This window comes from Dendrobates tinctorius, unplaced genomic scaffold (assembly GCF_039654945.1).
Source record: "Dendrobates tinctorius isolate UK_male_01 unplaced genomic scaffold, ASM3965494v1 ptg000011l, whole genome shotgun sequence".
Classification (NCBI taxonomy): Eukaryota; Metazoa; Chordata; class Amphibia; order Anura; family Dendrobatidae; genus Dendrobates; species Dendrobates tinctorius.
The window spans coordinates 33395100-33419738 of NW_027361679.1; the positions used below are offsets into that span (position 1 = coordinate 33395100).

General features: G+C 43.4%; 1 protein-coding gene across 1 annotated transcript in view; it reads right to left on the reverse strand.

Annotated features, from left to right (window-relative positions):
• Positions 1-1817: 1817 nt before the first annotated feature.
• EPGN (epithelial mitogen) overlaps positions 1818-24639 on the reverse strand; it is a 69943-nt gene continuing 47121 nt past the window's right edge. The window contains exon 5 of the mRNA XM_073587986.1: positions 1818-3527. Within this exon, the coding sequence (XP_073444087.1) occupies positions 3452-3527 (76 nt within the window). The 3' untranslated portion in view covers positions 1818-3451. The remainder of the gene's footprint in view (positions 3528-24639) is intronic.

Sequence of the window (24639 nt, forward strand, 5' to 3'; positions counted from 1 at the left end):
TTGAGGGTGAAAAGATCATTTTTGTGGAAAAAATATGATTTTTTAATTGTACGGCTGTACGTTATAAACTTCTGTGAAGCCCTTGGGGGTTCAAAGTTCTCACCACACATCTAGATAAGTTCCTTAGGGGGTCTAGTTTCCAAAATGGTGTCATTTGTGGGGGGTTTCCACTGTTTTGGTACATCAGGGGTTTTCCAATCGCGACATGGTGTCCGATCTCAATTCCAGCCAAAAACGTCAAATGGTGCTGCTTCCCTTCCGAGCTCTGCCATGCGCCCAAATAGTGGTTTACCCCCACATGTGGGGTATCAGCGTACTCAGGACAAATTGCACAATAACTTTTAGGGTCCTGTTACCCTTGGGAAAATAAAAATTGGGGTGAAAAGATCATTTTTGTGGAAAAAATATGATTTTTTAATTGTACCGCTGTACGTTATAAACTTCTGTAAAGCCCTTGTAGGTTCAAAGTTCTCACCACATATCTAGATAAGTTCCTTGGGGGGTCTAGTTTCCAAAATGGGGTTACTTGTAGGGGGTTTCCACTGTTTAGGTACATCAGGAACTCTCCAAACGTGACATGGCGTCCGATCTGAATTCCAGCCAATTTTGCATTGAAAAAGTCAAACGGCGCTCCTTCCATTCTGAGCTCTGCCATGCGCCGAAACAGTCGTTCCCCCCCACATATCAGGTATCAGCGTACTCAGGACAAATTGCACAATAACTTTTGCAGTCCAATTTCTCCTGTTACCCTTGGTAAAATAAAAAAAATTGAACCTGAAGTATTTTTTTTGTGAAAAAAAGTTAGATGTTCATTTTTTTTTAAATATTCAAAAAAATTCCTGTGACGCACCTAAAGGGTTAATAAACTTCTTGAATGTGGTTTTGAGCACCTTAAGGGGTGCAGTTTTTAGAATGGTGTCACTTTTGGGTCTTTTCTATCATATAGACCCCTCAAAGTGACCTCAAATGTGATGTGGTCCTAAAAATAAAATGGTGTTGTAAAAATGAGAAATCGCTGGTCAACTTTTAACCCTTCTAACTTCCTAAGAAAAAAAAATTTTGGTTCCAAAATTGTGCTGATGTAAAGTAAACATGTGGGAAATATTAGTTATCAAGTTTTTTGTGTGCTGTATCTCTGTGATTTAAGGGCATAAAAATTAAAAGTTGGAAAATTGCGAAATTTTCAAAATTTTCGCCAAATTTCCATTTTTCTCACAAATAAACGCAAGTTATTTGAATGAAATTTTACCACTAACATGAAGTACAATATGTCACGAGAAAACAGTGTCAGAATCACCGGGATCCATGGAAGCGTTCCAGAGTTATGACCTCATAAAGGTACAGTGGTCAGAATTGTAAAAATTTGGCCCGGTCATGAACGTGCAAACCACCCTTGGGGGTGAAGGGGTTAAACAAATGTAGGCTCGCTAATCTAAAATAATAAGTGATGATGAAATAAGAAAAGAGGGGGTTGAGTGCAAAAAGTAATTATTATCTAGTTATTATCTCAAACATTTCCCCGGGGCCAGAACAAAAGTCAATCCAAGTCAATCACGTTCTAAAATATTTGTCATATTTTTCTGTCTCTTCTCCTACGAATGGTTCCATCAACACCACATGGTTCAGCTCTGAAGACTTCTCCTGTACTATGTTGAAAATGACCATCAAACAAGGAAAACGAAGTTAAGCCATAAAATGTTCAGCCTTTATTACTGCATAATAGCAAAAAGATAAAAACATTTAAAAGGAGATACATATCCAATGCATCCTTACAAGGTAAATATGCACATACATTACTTTTTTGCAAAATTCATGAATATAACAAACATTCCTCACCCCCCTGAGATGAGAAATGCCTTAACGTGGCTTCCAGGTACACATAACTTGGACATTTTATGCGCTAAACTTTCTCAATTTTTCATATTTCTAATGCAGAAATGCAATTCATAATTCATTTTTCATATTTGCATGTTATGGTGCTACAGTGTGCTTCCTTTTTTGCTTGAATGTATATGAGTTGGTCACTCTAGGTTAAGTACCTGTTCACACTTTGCTTGGATGTGACGGTCAGTTTTTGAAATTTGTATTCATTTACTTTCTGACTGAGCACTCCACCTGTTAGCTGCAGGCATTTTTAATCAAAGCAGGGCCACTTCCCCTCCACAGAGATATAGACTTCAGTCTAAACAGAGGATTTTTCATAGGTTCCCGTTCAGATGGAGACTTCAGTCTTGGTGAGGATTGGCATAGACAGGGACCTGGAAAGCGATAAATGCCTTAACGTGGCTTCCAGGTACACATAACTTGGCCATTTTATGTGCTAAACTTTCTCAATTGTTCATATTTCTAATGCAGTAATGCAATTCATTTTTCATATTTGCATGCTATGGCGCTACAGTGTGCTTCCTTTTTTGCTTGTCTGACTATATGCAAACGTATGCAGAGACCTGTCAATCCTGGACAGCCGGCAGGGACTCATCTGTCCGACTAGTCTATAGCGCAGTTTCTTTATATTTATTATTGAATATACTAATTGTTTTAGTGATTTTAGGAGGTGAATAATGAGAACTAATTTCTATTGGTTGGCATACATATTTAGAGGTCATCTGTCAGTAGGATCAACCCTTCTAAGCAGTCTATAAGGTCATCTAAGTCAAAGGAAGAAAAATAAAATGATTCCTTGATATCAGCGATCCAATGTCTTATTCCACAAATATCAATGTTTTTCTTCTATGTAAATTAGACATAGATCTGCATGAGAATTTGCCTCCAGAGCTTATTTTAAGTGAAAGGGGAGTTACCAGTGTGAGACATGTAACTAATACATTAGAACTGAACTGAACGCTGGCTTCTTACAAACACAATAGCAGCTGCAGCTCTCACTACGCTGCTGCATTGCAACAATATTGCAACCCTGGCTGCCTGTGAGAAAGAAGCTGAAGCTGAGCAGCAGCAGTAGTAAAGCATCTGTATCCTGCTCCATGGAGAGCCCACTCCCTATGTTAAACAGCTTAGAGGCCACAGTAGCTTTTGACAGTGGCATCCAAGGACCTATAAGGGTGCCTCACCTGGACCCACCTCCTCACTGTCCGCTGCTAAGTCCATACTTGTGGCATCGAGTGGGCTGGATGAGATAGTTGAAGCCCTGCATGACTATCTCATGGAAAACTAGTGTTGCCTATTCACATCCTAAACCTTATTAGGTGGTGACAATCTAACACTGTGATGGCAAACAGTTAAGAGCAATTTTTCATTTCAAAACTGTCAGATCTAGGTTCAGAGATTGTGGAAACTGAAGCAAGAAACGTTTTGACAGTTTCTGGAAGAAGATTGTGCCATGTTTGATGAACAGTTTATAAGCTCTGCTTGGTGAAGTTATGTCTATGAATAGCAAGTTTCTCCATTGCTTGTTTCGTTTGCTCTTGTTTTGTTCTTTCCGCTGTAAAGCCAATCAGTCCAAAATGTTGACACGTTGTAGTGTTTCCTCTGCATTACGTTTAAGATGGTTGGGGGCTGACCTTTTGCATCTGAAGGAAACAAAAACTTCCAATTAGTGAAAAATGACAAAGTTAGATTTCAAAGAAGCAACTGAATCAGATGACCAACATTTTCGAAGTATCCCCCAACACTATTTTATAGAATATAGGGCAATAATAAAATGTGTTTTCCAGAACTGATTCCAGACTCTCTGCACTTACATAGACACATGGTTACATACAGTAGGTTGAAAAAACACCTAGGTCCATCAAGTTCAACTTGTGCCAATCACCTGAGTGAAGAGGCTGCGTCCCCGTCATTCCATAATAGGCAGCTTCTCACGTTCTGTACTGCTACTCTCACTTTGATGTGGTTGTCCATTAGAATTACAGTATGTTTAGATGTGTTTTAAATGGAAATATTTAGAACTTACTAACACACTTGAGTAAAGGGCCTGTCACACTAAGCGATATCGCTAGCAATATCGCTATAATGTCACTGGTTTTGTGACGTTATTGCGGTATTGCTAGCGATATCGCTATGTCTGATACTTACCTCCGACCGCTCCCCCGCTGGTTATCGCTGATTGCGCGAGAACGGCCTGGGCCGCTTCTCGTCATCAGCTTCCTGTGGTGCCGACGAGCGACGCGGGCGGGAGGACGTCAGGTTCGCCGCATCTGACAGGTAAGTAGCGACCCCTGACCGCTGCTATGTCGCTGGTGAGATCTGCCTGTGTGGCAGCTCACTAGCGACCACTTAGCGATGCACCAGCGATCCATATCGTTGTCGGGATCGCTGGTGCATTGCTAAGTGTGACAGTACCCTTAGTAAAAGTGTCTAGTATAGCTAGCAGGGGGCATAGATGGCAGCAGATCTAGGGTCACTTACATGAATGGGCCCACCCGATGCCCTATTGAGTGCCATTTCTATTGTATCGGTTTCCAAGGTACACATCTACAATTGACGGTAATGGTAAAGAAAGAAGCTTTATTTTCTCTTCTGTACCTTTCTCCATCTAACCTGGCTTGGGCATGCTCAGTGTATCAGCACACAGATGGACTAATGATACCAATGTATCGTGGTATTCCATTTTGCTGGTAACTGAAGAAGAGGGCTTTGTTGTTGTGCTAACTGCTATACTGTTAATGTAAGTAAAAAAAAATCTGGGGCAGAAAAGTGGCAATTTTCCTTTGCTGGTTAGACACTCGGAGGGCCTAATTACTTTTAATAGAAGGCATTAAGGGGACATAATTACCTTTTTAAAAAAGCCTTAAGTGGACATTGCTACTTTTTAAAAGTTCACTGATGGAGCATACTTTTGACAAGGGCACTAGAGGGACATAATTATCTTTCAAAGGGGGCATTGGGCTGGTATAATTGCTTTATAAGATGGTACTAATAAGGCATAAAATTACTCTTAAGAGGACCTTAAGGGGGCATAAATACGTTTTGAAGGGTTCTAAGGAGGCCTAATTCTTTTTAAGAGGGCATTAATTGGCAATTGGCTGCTATGCAGGCAGATGCAGCTCAACTAGATGGCAATAGATTGGAGGGAGGACTGCACACAGCAGGAGAAGACCTGCAGTGCAGCAGCGAGGCTACCACCTGGTGGCAGCGGAATAGTAAAACAAGCCTGGTCGATATTAGTCTCTAGTGCAGTACCAAAGAAATAAACAAGCACAGAGCCAGAAACAAGCCAAATGGGTCAATATCGGTCAGGACAGATGTGCCAAAACCAAGAAACAAACAGCGGGTCAGGATCCAAGCCTAGTTACATACCAGGGAGTCAAAACACGAGAAGGGGAACACAGAGTCGGGATGGGAAGAGGGTAATAAACAGACACGAGTACAGTCAGTAAAAGCAGCTGTCACGGGGTGACTCACCAGTGAGACACGACTCAACGATTGGTTGGTCACCAAACAGCAAACAAACAAGGGAACACCGGGGACACAATTACAATGGTGGGTCCTGCGATAGGGAATAGGGAATGGACACCTCCTGCACTCTCCTAAGGCTGTACCCTGGTCTATCCTGATACAGCTTCTTTCAAACCGTCGACGAACAGGATACCTTAGCCCTTGGTTGCCCTGCACCTATCCCTAAGTAGGGAATTGGCAAGTGCGGACACTGGTCCCATCGCTGCACTAAAACAACACTAAGGGAAGATATGACAAACAAGGTGAAGACAAACAACAGTTAGCTTTCTGCTGTAAAGCACCGCACAGCAGGATCACGACACCAGATTCACCATGATCAGCTGAGGCACCACTGCTCCTAGTAAGTTCCTTCTCCCAGAGTGGTCGCTGCAAAATGACCTCTAACACTGACGGCCAGCTGATGCATCAGGTGACGTTTTAAAGGATGGTGGGTGTGGTCGCCGCCTGCATCAGCAAATTCAGCAGCGGCCACCGGGGGAAAAACAGACATTAACCCCCGATGGCCAGAAAGGAAAAAAATGTCTATATGTGAGAATCCAGATCTTCCACAGATCCTGAAGTGGATCGTGACAGCAGCAGGACAAATCAAGGCAAGCAGAGTCAGCTACACACGCCATAGGCAGAAACTATAACTGACACCGCCTGCAGGATGCAGTGGAGAGAAATAGCCGGCCTGAAGCCAGAACGAGGCAGAGAAAAGTTAACCCTTGACATGATCAGACCGGGAAAAAGAGACAGGAAACAAAACCCGGGCCTGTCTGTTTTTTTTCCTGATCTTTGTGGAGGATTTTTTCCTCTTTCTGTGATTTTCATGTTAGAGTAGGACTGGCAAGTGTAAGGAACTTTGACGCAGTTTGCCAGCTTCTGTATTAAGGCCTTAATATCAACCAATACCTTACATATATTTATATGTTTTTATGCACTTTATATATTTTTGCAAGGTGCAGTTGGGCCCAAATGGTTCTGTAAAACTGTGGCCTCTGTTCACATGGGATGCAATATAGATGGCACTGGGCAGCCCCCCTATATAGTGTTACTGAGAGGCTGTGAACCAGAAGCTCTGCATTCCCTGTGTAAACACTGCCACATATGTGGATTATTTTTCCTGCACTGGTGTGCCACATGGCCAATCCCTGATTGTAGGCTGGCTGTCTCATTTGGTATTATTGCACCTGTGCAGTTGCCATTTTACTTGGGTCCGCTGCACCCTGTTTTAGTGCAGATTCATTTAGGCCTGTCTGTTTTTTTCCTTATCCTTGTGGAGGATTTTTTCTTCATTCTGTGGTTTTCATGTTAGCGTAGGACTGGCAAGTGTAAGGAACTAGGAAACAAAACCCTGCCTGGATCATGACAGTAATAATACTTTTTAAAGTAGGACTAAGGGTCAATAATTACTTTTATGAGAGCACTACATGGGCATAATTGCCTTTTAAATGGGGCAATAACAAGGCATGATTACTTTTAAAAGGGAACTACAGGGGCAAAATGAATTTTAAAGGGAACTTAGGGGCAATTTTACTTTTGAATAAGGCACTAATGTGGCACTATTACTATTTAATTGATAGAAATAAGGGCACTATTATTTAAAAGGTCGTTAGGGGGTCATTAATAAATTTGACGAGGGCGATAACAGCGCACTATAACATTTTTAAGGTGACACTATGGATACATTATTACATTTTAGGACAGCAGAAAGAGGGCAATATTACTTTTTTAAGAGGGCACAAAGTGGATATGATTACCCTTTGAAGGGCGCATTCAGGTAACATAATAACTTTTAAGGGGACATAATTACTTTTTAAAGGGGGCACTGTGGAAGCATTATTACAGTACTTTGTAATATGGAACTGGGGGTACAATTACTTTTTTAAAGGGGTACTAAGAGGGCATTATTACCTTTTAGGAGCATAGTATGGAGGGGCAATTACTCTTAAGAGGGCAAACTTCCTTTTAAAAGGGTAAAAAGGCTTCTCCAGTGATGCTCCAGGAGTGCTGAACGCCTATGGAGAAAAACCTGCACACCAGAAGACTTCATCCACTTCAAATTTATGTTAAGAACCTATAACGCTGCCCTTCACCTTGCCAAAAAGACCTACTTCACCACCCTGATCTCCTCACTAGCCAACAACCCCAAGAAACTTTTTGACACTTTTCACTCCCTCCTCAGGCCAAAAGCACAAGCCCCTATCACAGACATTTGTGCTGATGACCTGGCCTCCCACTTTACAGAAAAAATAGATAATATCCGTCAAGAAATCTGCTCCCAACCACCAAGTGCTGTGACTCCCATCCCTTCCTACATCTCCCCTGGCTCACTCTCCACATTTGATCCCATCACAGAAGAAGAAGTCTCCAGACTCCTCTCTTCTTCTCGTCCGACTACATGCACTACCGACCCCATTCCCTCACATCTCCTCCAGTCTCTCTCTCCAGTCGTCACAACCCACCTAACTACAATCTTTAATCTCTCCCTCTCCTCGGGCGTTTTCCCATCCTCCTTCAAACACGCCATCGTTACTCCATTACTAAAGAAACCTGCTCTTGACCCATCCTGCACAAACAACTACAGACCAGTCTCCAATCTCCCCTTCATCTCTAAACTTTTGGAACGCCTAGTTTACTCCCGCCTTACCCGTTACCTCTCCATTCACTCCCTTCTAGACCCTTCACAGTCCGGCTTCCGCCCCCTACATTCGACTGAAACTGCACTCATCAAAGTGACCAATGACCTTCTGACAGCAAAACGTAACGGTGACCACTCTCTGCTCATTCTTCTTGACCTATCTGCAGCTTTCGATACTGTTGACCACCATCTCCTACTCTCTAGGCTCCAGTCACTAGGCATTAAGGACACTGCACTCTCCTGGTTCTCTTCCTATCTCTCTGACCGCTCCTTCAGTGTTTTGTTCTCTGGCTCCACGTCATCTCCTCTTCCTCTTGCTGTTGGGGTACCTCAGGGCTCAGTCCTTGGCCCCCTTCTTTTCTCTCTCTACACGGCCCCAATTGGACAGACCATCAGCAGATTTGGCTTTCAGTACCATCTTTATGCTGATGACACACAACTATACACGTCTTCCCCCGACCTTACCCCCGCTGTACTACAGAACGCCAGTGACTGTCTGTCCGCAGTCTCCAATATCATGTCCGCTCTCTATCTGAAACTCAACCTCTCCAAAACTGAACTTCTTCTGCTCCCGCCGTCTACTAACCTCCCTAAATCTGACATTTCCTTCTCCGTGGGTGGTACCACAATAACACCCCGGCAGCAGGTGCGCTGTCTGGGTGTTATGTTTGACACCAATCTCTCCTTTACATCCCATATACAATCCCTTGCCCGCTCTTGCCGCTTACACCTAAAGAACATCTCTAGAATCCGCCCTTTTCTCACTATGGAAACAACAAAAACCCTCACTGTTGCATTGATCCACTCTCGCCTGGATTACTGCAACGCTCTATTAATTGGCCTCCCCGTCACTCGACTATCCCCTCTCCAGTCCATACTCAATGCAGCAGCCAGGATCGTCCATCTGGGTAATCGGTACTCGGACGTGTCCGCTCTTCGCCAGTCCTTACATTGGCTGCCCATTCATTATAGGATCCAATTCAAAGTACTTGTTCTCACCCACAAAGCTCTCCACAGTGCGGCACCCCCTTACATCTCTTCTCTCATTTCTGTCTATCGGCCTAGCCGATCGCTGCGCTCTGCAAACGACTTTCGACTAACCTCTGCACTAATCCGTACCTCCCACTCCCGACTCCAAGACTTCTCCCGTGCTGCTCCTATCCTCTGGAATGCTCTACCCCAAGAAATCAGGACTATCCACAATTTGCATAGCTTTAGGCGCTCCCTCAAAACACACCTGTTCAGAGCGGCCTATCACATTCACTAATCAAAGTCATTCTCTGTGTAAGTGTGCGTGCGTAGCCCATTCACTATCTCCATCCATCCTTCACTCCTGCAAGATGGCTGGACCTTCATTGTAAATACACCATTGTAAATACACACCTGTACTCTGTATCTCCCTCACCTCATTGTAGATTGTAAGCTCTCACGAGCAGGGTCGTCTTATTTCGTCTTATTTTGCTTTAATTATTGTATTGTTAGCGTTGTTACTTATGACTTGTGTTTTGAAACTGTTAAACTGTAAAGCGCTGCGGAATATGTTGGCGCTATATAAATAAAGATTATTATTATTATTATTATTATTAAAGGGTAGTCAAGAGGAATAACTACCTTTTAATGGGGGAACTAAGGAGACATTTATTTTTAAAGGAAGCAATACAGGAGCGTAATTACTTTATAAAAGGACATAATAAGTTTAATTGGGCACTAAGGAAGCATTATTACTTTATAAAAATGCATTCGAGTCATTATTATCTTTCAAGGGGATACCAGGATCCATAATTACTTTTTTGAAGGGTCTGTGCAGGGGAATTATTACTTTATAAGAAGGGAACCTATTACTATCTAGGAACACAAAAAGAGGCATTACTTATGGGGCTTTACTACTTTTTTTTAGCGCAATCAAGAAAAATTACTCTGTAAAGGACACAATTGTAGCCAGTGTTTCATTATGTGGCCAATGTTAGTTTGTGAGTCATTCGTACTGTTCAGGAGCACTAAGAAGATCTATATTAAGTTCTATGGCACAGAAAAAAAGCGCATATTGTATGGTGGACTGCTACGATCTGGGCACAATATTATTTTTGGGGAAGTATTTTTACCTGACGTTATTGTTTTCAGGATATTTTCTGTTTAGAAATATTAGTCTCAGAACGCTATCTCTCAGGTAACACTTGACTCTTGACTTCTTGACTCTTCACAAACCTGTTTCTGCTCTTTACATTCCGTATAAACCGTGGTTACCATAGTCTCTAATGTTCTACTAACAGCTAAATTTATTTGTCATTATTTCCTTCTGATTCTCCTGGATCTCTCTGCAGTATTTGACACCGTGGATCACCAGCTCCTCCTTACTATGCTCCTCTGTATCGGTCTCAAGGATACCGTTCTTTCTTTGTTCTTCTATCTTTTTGACTGATCCACTGTATATTCTACAGGCTTTCCTTCTCTCCTTTTCCCTTTACTGTTGGGGTTCCTCACGGTTCAGTTGTACGTCTTCTCTTCTCAATGCTCCGCCCCTGTCAGACAAGCCATCAACAAATTTGGTTTTAAGTGCCATCTATATGCTGATGACAACCAATTATACACATCTTCTCCTGACATCACCACCACATTACTACAAAATACCAGGGTTTGTCTGTTTGCTGTCTCTGACATCTATTTGGATATGAATCTTTCCAAAACTAAACTTCTTGGGATTTATCCATCTACTTACCTACCTAAACCCAATATTACTATTCTGTGGGTGGTTTTAGCATAACAACCAAGCATTAGGGACCCTGTTTTGGAGTTATATTTGACTCAGTTCCTTCCTCTACTCACGACAACTCTGGCAAAAATTAAGAGACCACTTTCAAATGTTCTGTTTGTCTGATTTTTCTCTTTATAGGTATATTTTTGAGTAAAATGTAAATTGTTCTTTTAGTCTACAAACTTCTGACAACATGTCTTCGAATTTCCAAGCAATAAATTTTGGGGTTTTTTTCTGAAAAGGAGAAATTGTCAAAATTTAAAAAAACAGTGCTTTCAGACCTCAAATAATGCAAAGAAAACAAGTTCATAATCATTTAGAAACAACAATACTAATGTTTTAACTCAGGAAGAGTTCAGAAATCAATATTTTGTGGAATAACCATGATTTTTAATCACAGCTTTCATGCCTCTTGGCATGCTTGCCACCAGTCTTTCACACTGCTTCTGGCGCAAAAATGTAAGCAGTTCTTTGTTTGTAGGCTAGTGACTATCCATCATCCTCTTGATTACATTAAAGAGGTTTTCAATGGGGTTCAGGTCTGGAGAATGGGCTGCCCATGACAGGGTTTTGATGTGGTGGTCTCATAATTTTTGCCAGAGCTGTATATCCAATCACTCACTCACTCACTCACTCACGTCACCTGAATCTCAAAACTGTCTCAAGAATCTGACCTTTTTTTACTTTACAAACTGCAAAAATTTAAAATACCTCAGAATTATTCTTGTCTGAACTAATGAAAGCCTTTACTAATTTGTCTCCCTCTTACTGAATTCTCTCCTCTCCAATCTACCCTGAATGCAACAGCCAAGGTCAAACAGTTCTGGCAAAAATTAAGAGACCACCACACTGCATCAAAACCCTGTCATGGGAAGCCCATTCTCCAGACCTGACCCCATTGAAAACCTCTGGAATGTAATCAAGAGGGTGATGGATAGTCACAAGCCATCAAACAAAGAAGAACTGCTTAAATGTTTGCGCCAGATGCAGTGTGAAAGATTGGTGGCAAGCATGAAAAGACGCATGAAAGCTGTTTTTACAAAATTTATTGCTTGGAAATTTGGAGACATGTTGTCAGAAGCCCATTCCCTGTGCGATGCTCCTCTACTTACTAATCACAGCGGCATCAGAGGGTTAAATTCCCACGATCGGTTCTAGCACCAATCGTCGGCGTTGCTGCAGGGAGTCAGCTTTCAGCGTAAGGCAAAAATTAAGAGACCACTTTCAAATGTTCAGTTTATCTGATTTTTCTCTTTATAGGTATATTTTAGAGTAAAATGTAAATGGTTCTTTTAGTCTACAAACTTCTGACACTATGTCTCTGAATTTCCAAGCAATAAATTTTGTATTTTTTTTCTGGAAAGGAGAAATGGTCAAAATAAACTATCCATCATCCTCTTGATTACATTCTAGAGGTTTTCAGTGGGGTTCAGATCTGGAGAATGGGCTGCCCATGACAGAGTTTTGATGTTATGGTCTCTTAATTTTTGCCAGAGCTGTATACTGCTGTTTGTGGGAATGCAGCTCCTGGAAAGCAGTATATGTACGTCACATGTCAGGAAGGGGTTAAAGATGCCAGATCTGGGATTGATCATCATAATGGCTTTATTATGACAAGTGAATTTTTGGAAAAAATCCTCCCCCAAAAAATCTATAAAATATTTTAGATTATCAGCTAAGTCAAACGTCTAAACTGAGCACAGCTGAGTTTAGGCATTAAAACATTTTCTTGGTACTAATGTCTACCATGTATAATAGGGGTCCCCAACCTGTAGCACGGGAGCCTCATGTGGCTCGCGGGCCTATGATATGTGGCTCACAATTGTCTGCCTGCTTGGTGCATTAGCTCCAGTTCTAGCAAACAGGTATGAAGAGCACATCTCACAATGGTGAATTTTGTGAGTAGCCCCCCAGATCTGGATGCACATATACTGGTCTTAGGGGTTTAGAGAAAATTTAAGTATGGTACGCTTTAGACAGGATGATACTACAAGTTAGAGGAGGTGCTTGAAGCTGGACGCTACAGTGTGTTGGGAGTGCTTGATGGCAGAATACTGGAAGGGGGTATTGTTGGAACCCTTGAATATTGGTGTACTGCTTTGGGGTGATTTCTGTGAAAAATCTTTGGTTATTATTATAACCATAATGGAGGCTTTGGTTGGCACTACTGTGAGGGGGGCAGGACCTGGATGTGGCTTGTGATCATCTCTCGAAGCTGATTGTGCCTCGCGACCCTTTCAATGAGCTGAATGTGGCTCTCAAGGTCAGAAAAGTTGGGGACCACTGATGTATGAATTATTAAATAGAGCTAATGTAATTGTGAATTCTTCCCCACTAATCTACGCCAAGTACAGAGGGGCAATCTATCATGTATCTTACTGATACTAACTGCCATTTTCTAGAAATGATAGAATTTGCTTTATGATCATTGTATGGTGTATTGAACTATTGCAAATCTCCCTTTAACCTTTGCATAGACAGAGACACTGTGTCATTAGTATGTTATTTTAATGACCACAGAGAAAAGTGTAGAAGATTAAATGGACGATGAGACTACAGTTTTGTTTATGACCTTCCGTCTAACGTTTCAGCTGGAATTAAAAGGATTTCTTGTGTAATACCCTAATATAGTGTCCGACTAGTGAACTTTCTCAGGGTCAAGATTAGAGGTGTATTAGGCTCCTGGCGCAGTTCTTCATACATGAGTACGGTATATGTTGATTTTTACAACTTAAAATAGTCGTTACAAGTATTAAAAAATAAAGGGCAAAAGATATGTGACTGTTATCAGACGAAATGCGGAAGTTGTCAACCGGTTGGACCAAATATAATAAATGGACCTTGTATATTGTATGTATGCAAACTCACGCCCTTGTTCTTCCTCTTTTACTTGGCTTCTCAGATGGAATATTTCCATTTGTTTTTTTATCTATATGCATTTACTGTGCCTTAAAAAAGTATTCATACCCAGTGAACTTTTCCACATTTTTTTCAAGTTACACTCACAAACTTAAACGTATTTTATTTAAACTTTATGTGATATACCTACACAAAGCAACAAGTATTTGTGAAGTGTAAAGAGAGTAATATATAGTTTTATAATTATTTTAAAAATATAAATCTGAAAATACTTTGTAAGACCACCTTTTGCTGCAATTACTGCTGCAAGTCTTTTGGGGTATGTCTCTACCCACTTTTCACATCTAGAGGCTGATATTTTGCCCATTCTTCCTTGCAAACTAGCTCTAGCTAATCTAGTGAGATTAGATGCAGAGCGTCTGTGGACAATAATTTTCAAGTCTTGCCGCAGATTCTCAATAGGATTTAGACTGGGCCATTCAAACACATAACTATGCTTTGATCTAAACCATTTCATTGTAGCTCTGGCAGTATACTTAGGGTTGTTGTTCTATTTGGCATTTTGTTTTTCAAATACAAAAAAATTATTTCAATCAAAATTGCGCTGGCGGCCACATCTGTGCAGTAGCATCTATTGCATTCTGATAGATGCTACTGCGCAGGTGCATTTTGCTAGGAAAAAAAAATAGTTTCCATCAAGATGGAGCAGGCAGCATTTTGATGGAGCCAAATTCGTTTTTTCTCTACGGCACTGTAGCATCTATCAGTACGTACAGCAGGGCTCAGAAGGGAAGTAGCACCATTTGACTTTTGGAACTCAAAATTGGGTGGAATCAACAATGGTCGCCATGTCGTGTTTGCAGAGCCCTTGATGTGCCTAAACAGTGGAAAACCCTCCACAAGTGACTCTATTTTGGAAATACATCTGTCACACACGGAAACGAGGAAGTCGGCACAACATAGACCAACAACGGAATGGAATAAGGAGAGGAAGGTCCTAACAGTAGGGAGCAAGGGATGGGACACCTCCAGACTCCAACCTGTGCCTATCCCTAAGCTTTCCTAAGCCCTAAGTGGGTCCTTCCCACCACCGCCATCACATGCCTAGTCCATAAATGTCACCTCAGTATTCCCTGGTTAGTGCACTGACTGGCAAAGACCCTAGCCTTACCACTGCAGATGGTAAACAACACAGGGGAAGTGACAAATATGAGACAGGCAAAGAAAAGAGAAATAATAATCAACTGCTTCTGCTGCAAAGCTCCAAACAGCTGAGGATACGGCACCAGGAACCCAAACTCCACAGAAACAGAAGATACATCACTGAGCCTAGAGTGCTCCTTAACTCCAGGCAGGTCCTCATAGAGTAACTCTATTACCGACAGTCAGCTGATGTGTCATGTAACTGTTTAAAGGATGGTGGGAGTGGTCACCACCCACATCAGCTGATCAGAAACAAAGCAGCTGCCAGCAAGTATACTGACATTAACCCTTGCAGGCCCAAAAAGGAAAAAATCTTAATTTAAATTATAGCAGAAACCAGAGCTGCCACGAATCCAAAAATGAATCATGACAACACCCCTTAAGGAATTATCTAGATGTGTGGCGATCACCTTGCACACCCTGGTGCTCAAAAAATGTTATAACATGGAGTTGAGAAAATAAAAAATAACTTTTTTCCTAAAAAATTTTGTTTTAGCCCAAAATTTTGCATTTTTACAAGGGTAACGGGAGCAAAAGATCATACAATTTGTTTTGCAATTTCTATTGAGTATATCGATATATTGTTTATGGTGGGAAAATACTGTCTGGATGCATGGCAGGGCTCGGAAGGGAAGTAGCTCCCTTTGCCTTTTTGGAACTCAAAATTGTCTGGAATCGACAGCGAACACCATGTTGTGTTTGGAGAGCCCCTGATGTACCAAAACAGCGGAAACCCCCCCACAAGTAACCCCATTTTGGAAACTACACCCCTCAATGAATTTTTCTAGATGTCTGGTGTCATCTGCTTCACAGAATGTTATAACGTTGAGACATAAAAATAAAAAATTGCATTTTTCACACAAAACTGTTGCTTTAGTCCCAAATATTATATTTTCACAAGGGTAACTGAAAAAAAGGACAGCAAAATGTGTTGTCAATTTGTCCTGAGTATGCCGATACCCTGTATGTAGTGGGAAACTACTTTTTGTATACACTGCTAAGCTCTCGATAGAAGAAATTATGTTTTGGAATGCAGAATTTGATGGAATGGTCTGCGGCACCATGTCGCAATTGGAGAGACCATGATGTGCCTAAACAGTGGAAACCCCCCACAAGTGACCCCATTTGGGAAACTCCTCAAACATTTATCTAGAGGCATAGTTGTAGTAATGATACTAAGGCTTTAGGTTTTGCTGGTGCATGAATTTATAATGAGGTAGTGTCACGAGTGTGACATACCAATCTGGGAGATGTTGGGGTAGAAGATCACTGCATATTGAGAATCGGAGATCTTCCATTTAGCCTGTTTATTTGGTTCCCACATTAAATAAGTTTGATTTCCTTTGGTACTGAAGAGGTTAATGACCCTTCCTATGCTTCCTATGCTGATTATGCAGCTTCATTTAAGCTGCTTCTGTCCTGGTTGTTAAGGCTATGTGCACACGCTGTGGATTGGTCTGCGGATTTGTATCTGCGGAACCGCAGGTAAAATGATCTGCGGTTTTACCTGCGGATTGGCCTGCGGTTTTCCCCTGCGGTTTATCACCTCTACAATGGAGGAGATGGTAATCTGCAGAAAAGAAGTGACATGTCATTTCTTTCTGCGGAATCAAGACCGCAGCTTTTCCGCAGTTAAATATCCGCAGCATGTGCACAGCAGATTGTAAATCACATAGATTTACATGCTACTGAACACTGTCTGCAGAACTGCTGCAGATCCGCAGCGGCCAAAACCGCAGCGGATCCGCAGCAAAAACCACAGCGTGTGAACATAGCCTAACTCTCCCTGTGAAACCTGGCCAGTCCCTCTTTGTCCTGTCGGTGAAAACTCTGCTTCCTTGCTCTTAGGAGATGCTTTGCTGTGTGCTAAAGCCAAGTAGTTGAAGTTTGGAGATGGAGTTGAGGTGTTCTGTAGTTTGTTGCTGAATGTGTGTATCTGCTGGTCCCATTTAGATTATTCCTCCCAGTCCCTATCCTCCTCCCTATTTTTGGTTACTGTTTTTGTATGATCGAGGCTTTCTGTTTTCCCTGTTTTGTCTTTGTGTCTGGTTTACCTTTCATTTCTGTCCAATGCTTAAAAGTTGGGGGGGGGGGGACAGATTAGGGTTCCCCTAGGACAGGGATAGTTAGAGTCCCAGCTCCAGTGACAGTTTGAAGCCCCTCTTCCTTACTGAAGACCATCACAGTGTGACAGGTGGTATGTGTAAGTTGTGTGGAGAACATCAAACTATAAGACATCAGGGTGTTGTGTTAACAGGGTAAAACTAAATTGTTGTACGCTTTGGAGCAATCCTTAATGCAAAGACCAGGTTTCATAATGGTAAATTGTGTCTTTTCATATTCCCCTATTGGAGCATACTCAGCACCTTCTTTGTGTTCTTCTCTTACAAATAGTCGGGAAACCGCTCGTACAATACGCACTTCTTCAGATTCAAAAGTACTGCTATCCTCATCTTCCTAACCGTCAAATATTAGGGCCTTGATGACTACTTCCGGAAACTGAAGGAAGGTCCCTGTATTACCTGCAGATCGAAAAAGCACAAAAGCATTGTACAGTGCCATCTGTACAATGTGTTCAGCCAACTTTTTGTACCATACTTTTGCTTTTCACATGGTACTGTATGGTTTGATGACCTGATATGAGAGAGAATTTTCCGCTCATGAACTTATTATAATCCAAGATACAATCTGGCTTTGAAACTACTGTTGTGGTACCACGGACAGTGACAGGGAAGCTGTGGACACAATGTATTGTGGTCAAGATAAGGACATGCCTCGTATCCTTACGATCTGTCTTCACCACTGGCGTAACTACCGGGGTAGCAGCCGAAGCAGTTAGGGGCCCAGGTCCCCGGCTCCAATCAGCGCTACCCGGTAATGTGCAGTTAAGTACATGAGGCGATTTGCACCAGCTACTCAAGCGGCAGGCAGCAGGTTACGGCATTATGCGCTCCTCTACCCATGGCAGCACCTACAATTTAGTCTCTGCACGCTGATGCTGCGGTCGTGCAAGAGGCTGTAATTGATGCGGTCACAGGAGGGAAGGTGTCAGGGCCCCCTGATCATGTGATCCATGACTCCTCCCCTCCTGTGACCTCATCACAGGTCCTGTGCGCATCATTCCTTGGTTTATGCAGGACTGCTGTCTGTCATCTTGAGTGAGCTACTTGTGTGTGTGAGCTGTGATACATGCGTGTGTGAGCTGTGTGTGTCATACGTGTATGCTGGGTGTGTGATATGTGTGAGCTGTGTGTGTGATACGTGTGAGCTGTGTGTGTGATACATGTGAGCTGTGGGTGTGTGATACGTGTGAGCTGTGTGTGTGATACGTGTGAGCTGTGTGTGTGATACGTGTGAGCTGTGTGTGTGATATGTGTGAGCTGTGTGTGTGATATGTGTGAGCTGTGTGTGATACGTGTGAACTGTGTGTGTGTTATACGTGTGAGCTGTGTGTGTGTGTAATACGTGTGAGCTGTGTGTGTGATACGTGTGAGCTGTGTGTGTGATAGGTGTGAGCTGTGTGTGTGATACGTGTGAGCTGTGTGATACATGTGAGCTGTGTGTGATACGTGTGAGCTGTGTGCGATACGTGTGAGCTGTGTGTGTGATATGTGTGATGTTATGAATGGGTCACCGAGGAGAAAAAAGCAAAACAAGCTAAGTCACAGAAAACTAGAGAGGTTGGTAACTATGCAGATTGCAGATCCCGGATCCTACCACACAACTAGCAGCAGCCGTGGAGCGTACCTACGATGTTCCTAGACGCTTTGTCACAGCCGGAGGACTAAATAAGCCTGAAGCATGAAAAGGGGAAAACTAACTGCCCCAGAGCAGACCCCAAAGGAATAGATAGCCCCCATACATGTATTGACAGTGAAACAAGATGAAGGCACAAATACAGGCAGGAAAATAGGCTGAGCAAATGATGGGGCCCAAACTAACTAGAAAGGAAAGACACTGTCTGCAACCTGCAAAAAACCCTACAAAAATAATGTCGAACACTTCTGATAGCAAAATTAACCCTGAAGTCACTAGACTCCTCCCACTATATCAGCACTATGAAATATTCTGACACCGAGCAAAAAGAGACCAAACTAGTAAGGGACAAAAAGCAAATTGGCAAAATACTGATAAATAAGAGTGGAAATTCAGCACAGACCCCAGCCGGGGCTGGCTGACCACACAAAAAACTGAATAGACCAACAAAATCAAGTGTGAACATTAGCAGAAAAACTTCGCTTTAGATGACTGGAACAGAGCTGAAAACTAAGAGCTGACAAGCCAGAAGGAATCACCAGCAACTGAATAGGGCGTCGGCTGTCTTAAATCCAATCTGAGACTCCTGAGGTCTAATCGTCATCCTCATTCTCAGGTGGCAGATCTCCACCAATCAAATCAGCCTCACTACCTCCTGTTACCACCAGAGGGAGTCTGGAAGGAGAACTCACAACTAGTGAACCAGAGAATGATCTCACAACAATGTGAGCTGTGTGTGTGATACGTATGAGCTCTGTGTGTGCAATATGTGTGAGCTGTGTGTGTGATACGTGTGAGCTGTGTGTGTGTGCGATACGTGTGAGCTGTGTGTGTGCAATATGTGTGAGCTGTGTGTGTGTGATACGTGTGAGCTGTGTGTGTGTGATACGTGTGAGCTGTGTGTGATACATGTGAGCTGTTTGTGTGTGTGATACGTGTGAGCTGTGTGTGTGTGATACGTGTGAGCTGGGTGTGTGATACGTGTGAACTGTGATACGTGTGAGCTGTGTGTGTGATACGTGCGAGCTGTGTGTGTGATACGTGCGAGCTGTGTGATACGTGTGAGCTGTGTGTGTGCGATACATGTGAGCTGTGTGTGTGCGATACGTGTGAGATGTGTGTGATACGTGTGAGCTGTGTGTGTGATACGTGCGAGCTGTGTGATACATGTGAGCTGTGTGTGTGATACGTGTGAGCTGTGATATGTGTGAACTGTGATACGTGTGAGCTGTGTGTGTGATACGTGCGAGCTGTGTGTGTGATACGTGTGAGCTGTGTGTGATACATGTGAGCTGTGTGTGTGCGATACGTGTGAGCTGTGTGTGATACGTGTGAACTGTGTGTGTACGATACGTGTGAGGTGTGAGCTGTGTGTGATACGTGTGAGCTGTGTGTGTGTGTGAGCTGTGTGTGTGTGATACGTGTGAGCTGTGTGTGTGATACGTGTGAGCTGTGTGTGTGTGTGCGATACGTGTGAGCTGTGTGAGCTGTGTGTGTGATACGTGTGAGCTGTGTGTGTGTGTGAGCTGTGTGTGTGTGATACGTGTGAGCTGTGTGTGTGTGTGCGATATGTGTGAGCTGTGTGAGCTGTGTGTGTGATACGTGTGAGCTGTGTGTGTGTGTGTGAGCTGTGTGTGTGATACGTGTGAGCTGTGTGTGTGATACGTGTGAGCTGTGTGTGTGTGCGATACGTGTGAGCTGTGTGAGCTGTGTGTGTGTGTGATACGTGTGAGCTGTGTGTGTGTGTGTGAGCTGTGTGTGTGTGATACATGTGAGCTGTGTGTGTGATACGTGTGAGCTGTGTGTGTGTGTGCGATACGTGTGAGCTGTGTGAGCTGTGTGTGTGTGATACGTGTGAGCTGTGTGTGTGTGTGAGCTGTGTGTGTGTGATACGTGTGAGCTGTGTGTGTGATACGTGTGAGCTGTGTGTGTGATACGTGTGAGCTGTGTGTGTGTGATACGTGTGAGCTGTGTGATACGTGTGAGCTGTGTGTGATACGTGTGAGCTGTGTGTGTGATACATGTAAGCTGTGTGTGTGTGATGCGTGTGAGCTACTTGTGTGAGCTGTGTGATACGTGTGTGTGTGTGAGCTAAAGTAAAAGTTGGCACAACCTGCCAGTGTTCTACGATTTGGGTGAGGACATTCATTGTATGTGGGCTAGTGAATTTTTTTTTTGTGCCAGGGCTGCTTTTTGCTCTCAGCCCGGCCCTGTGTAAGGAGCAGAGCCGCATGTGTACGAGGTGTACGGAGCGGAGCCATGTGTGTGCGAGGTGTAAGGAGCAGAGCCGTGCGTGTGTACGGAGCATAGCCATGCGTGTATACGAGGTGTACGGAGCCACGTGTGTGCGAGGTGTACAGGCCGGAACTGCGAGTGTACAAGGTGTATGGAGCAAAGCCGCATGTGTACAAGGTTTACGGAGTGGAGCCATTTGTGTACAAGGTTTACAGAGCGTGGCCACGTGTGTACAAGGTGTACGGGCAGAGCCGCATGTGTACGAGGTTTACGGAGTGGAGCCATGTGTGTACAGAGCGGAGCTGTGTGTGTGCAAGGCATAAAAAGCGGAATCGTGTTTTTATGATGTGTGCAGAGCCATACGTGTACAAGGTGTATAGTGGGGAGCATTCATACCTCCCAGCGGGACAGTCCCGATTTTGAGAGAGATTCTGTCCCACTGCCCCGCCTGGGAGCTTACTTTTCCCGCGGACACAGGAGTACACGGCGGACGCCCGCTGAGTACTTTAAAATTCACACGTGACGTTCTACCGGAAGTGATGTGCTAGAAGCTGAACGGAAATTAGGTAATTTCGGGAGGAGATTGTGACGGAACCATGGAGGCACTTCAGGGAATGTTTCAGTTCCATCACCGTGTCCTCCTCCAACAGCGCAGATAGCAGGATCGCCTTTGGCTCGGGGTTGCCGGCCATGTAAGCGGATCATGATATGTCCTGCATCGGGAGGCTCAGGTGGGCACTACAGTGGGAGCCGAGCTGCAATAATATCTTTATATCTTTCTCTCTCTGTTTCTTTATCTCTCTAATCTTTCTTTTTTTTCTCTCTCTCTTGGTTCTTTCTTTCTCTCTCTGTTTCTTTCTTTCTTTCCCCTCTTTCTTTCTCTCTCTCTCGTCTTTCTTTCTTTCCCCTCTTTCTTTCTCTCTCATCTTTCTTTCTTTCCCCTCTTTCTTTCTCTCTTTGTTCTTTCTTTCTTTCTCTCTGTTTTTTTTTTCTCTCTGTTCTTTCTTTTCCTCAGTACCAGTCAGTGTGCACACAGTACCAGTAGAATAAGAGGGGTAGGAAACTAGATGGCACTGGTCATATTGAGTCTCTCATACTTTTTACTGGTGTATAATCATATGCCCTGCGCACCCCCATAAAGTGGGCCAGCCCCAGACAACAGAGTACAAACAAATCACTATTACTATCAGTCCAAGTGGACAATTATATACGTAAAGTTAATGATGTCCCTGTGCCAAGCGGTGCGGAGGATCAGAATACACGGAGGAGACCAGAGCAGCGGGGTTTGGGGAGAAGAATTATATGGGGCCCATTAAGCTGCATGAAGTAATATATGGGGACCATTATACTGTATGAAGTAATATATGGTGCCCATTATACTGTATGAAGTAATATATGGGGACCATTATACTGTATGAAGTAATATATGGTGCCCATTATTTTATTTTATTTTTTTGGGGGGGGGGCCCATTCAGACTTTTGCTATGGGGCCCCATGACTTCTAGGTACGCCCCTGGTCTTCACCAGCATGTTGCCGCTACATTGGATATGTTCTCATCGTTTTTCAGCAGTTGCCCACTTAGTGGCTTATGGAGGCCTTTCTGATTTCTTCATACAATGCCGCTTGCAACTGTACTTCTGACAGAGAGGGATGCTGGTGTAAAAGAGTTGGAACAGAGATTTGGGAGCTTCTACTGCTGTGATCACAGGAGGATGCAGAAGGATCACACTGGCCACTAATGATTTTTCTTTTTCTCAGGTACACAGGGGATCTACACAAATGCTCTGCATGCCAGATCTGAGGAAAACATGACGTTCAGAGCTTTGATCGTTATTTTAAATCAACCCTTTTGGCGTCTATTGGTCAGTAACTATTGTTCAGCCAATTGTCGCCAAAAAGGTTAACAAACAGAGAAGATATCATGATCACCCCATACATTTTGACTGCTTTGATTGGTGCTGTCTCAGGGAGCACCAATCACAGCATGCCGCATCGGGATTTTTTTATTTTAAACTTTATTGTTAAAACAGGATGATTGGCTGGTCAGAATTGACCGCTGCTACAGGCAGTCCAGCAGCCAATGCTGATTTGACTGCTGACATCATGCTGATTGACAGCCGACTTCCATTGCTTAGCTGTGAGGAGCCAATTGTCAATTAGCATGTTGTTGCCAGTCACGTCAAGTCAACAGAGCAGCCTAGAAGAAGAGCTGCGCTGTTGATGCGAAGCAGCTGAATCACACTGGCATGAGCGGGTAGAACAGGCAGGTAGTTGCCTCTGTTGAAATCTACCTGCCTGTTAGTTTTTAGGCCCATATTAAGAAAAACCATTTGTGGACAACCCCTTTTAGATTGGACATCAATGTCAGGTCACTCGGTGACTGACACCTAATATCCTCACCAATCAGCTGCTGCCCTCATGAATCTCCATTCAATTGAATAGTCACTAAACATTGTGACAGAGCAGTGGTGTCACACTGTTTACAGTGGATAGGTCATCAATATTACCATAGTGGAAAATCAATTTAATTCAGATAAACCCTTTAAGTGAATGTCCACACTGAAGAACCTTTTTATGGAAAAAGACCCAATATTATTAGGTTACCCTAGATCTTAACACATGTTCACTGATACAGAAAACCTTACATGGATATAGAGGTCAGTGGTCAAATACTTTCTAGTTGCCATTAGTGGGAGCTTAGAGCTTAAGGGAGTTGGCCAAGGCTGAACTAGTGATTATATTTCTGCAGGATACATCATCAATTTGAGATTGGTGGTTGTCCAACACACTGATCAGTTGATATCTACATTTTGTGATGTCCGTCCACAGATCTGGACTGCAGTAGGGACAGCCCCCGAGAAACCCCGAGACCCTTAACCCCTATACAGGGATCTGGAATTGTAACAAGGCCCAGGGGGTAGCTGTCTAGCGGAGCAGTGGACTAGAGCAGGACGGTCGCCAATAGGGAAGAAGGCAGGATCCAAAAACGTAGTCAGAAATCGGGAGAGCGGCGGAGGTACAAGAACGGCAGGCAGTGGCAGAGTCGATAGTCCAGGCCAAGGTCACAAAATCAAAAAAGTAGCAGAGGTACAAAATCGTCAGGCTGTAGAGGGGTCAGGAATCCAGGCCGAGGTCAGTGTCGAAAAGCGGAGAGAGACGGAGGTACAAAAACGGCAGGAAGTAGAGAGGTCAGAAATCCAGGCTGAGGTCAGAGTCAAACAATAGCAAATCACACAGAAGCACATAGGGGAACCAAGAATATATCCAGCGGCTTGCAAGACCAGTCCCAAGATATTTGAGGGATCAGGTCATAAACTCCTGGAACGCCTGGTCCACTCCCGTCTTATCCGCTATCTCTCAGAAAACTCTGTTCTCGACCCTCTCCAATCCGGTTTCCGCTCTTTACACTCCACTGAAACTGCCCTCAGTAAAGTCTCTAATGATCTGCTAACAGCTAAATCAAATGGTCATTACTCCATGCTAATTCTCTTGGATCTCTCTGCAGCATTCGACACTGTGGATCATCAGCTCCTCCTCACTATGCTCCATTCCATTGGCCTCAAGGACACCGTTCTCTCCTGGTTCTCCTCCTATCTCTCCGACCGCTCCTTTACTGTTTCTTTTGCCGGTTCCTCCTCCTCTCACCTTCCCCTTACTGTTGGGGTTCCTCAAGGATCGGTTCTATGCCCCCTCCTCTTCTCCTTGTACACTGCCCCTATTGGTCAAACAATCAGTAGATTTGGTTTCCAGTACCATCTCTATGCTGATGACACCCAATTATACGCTTCTTCTCCT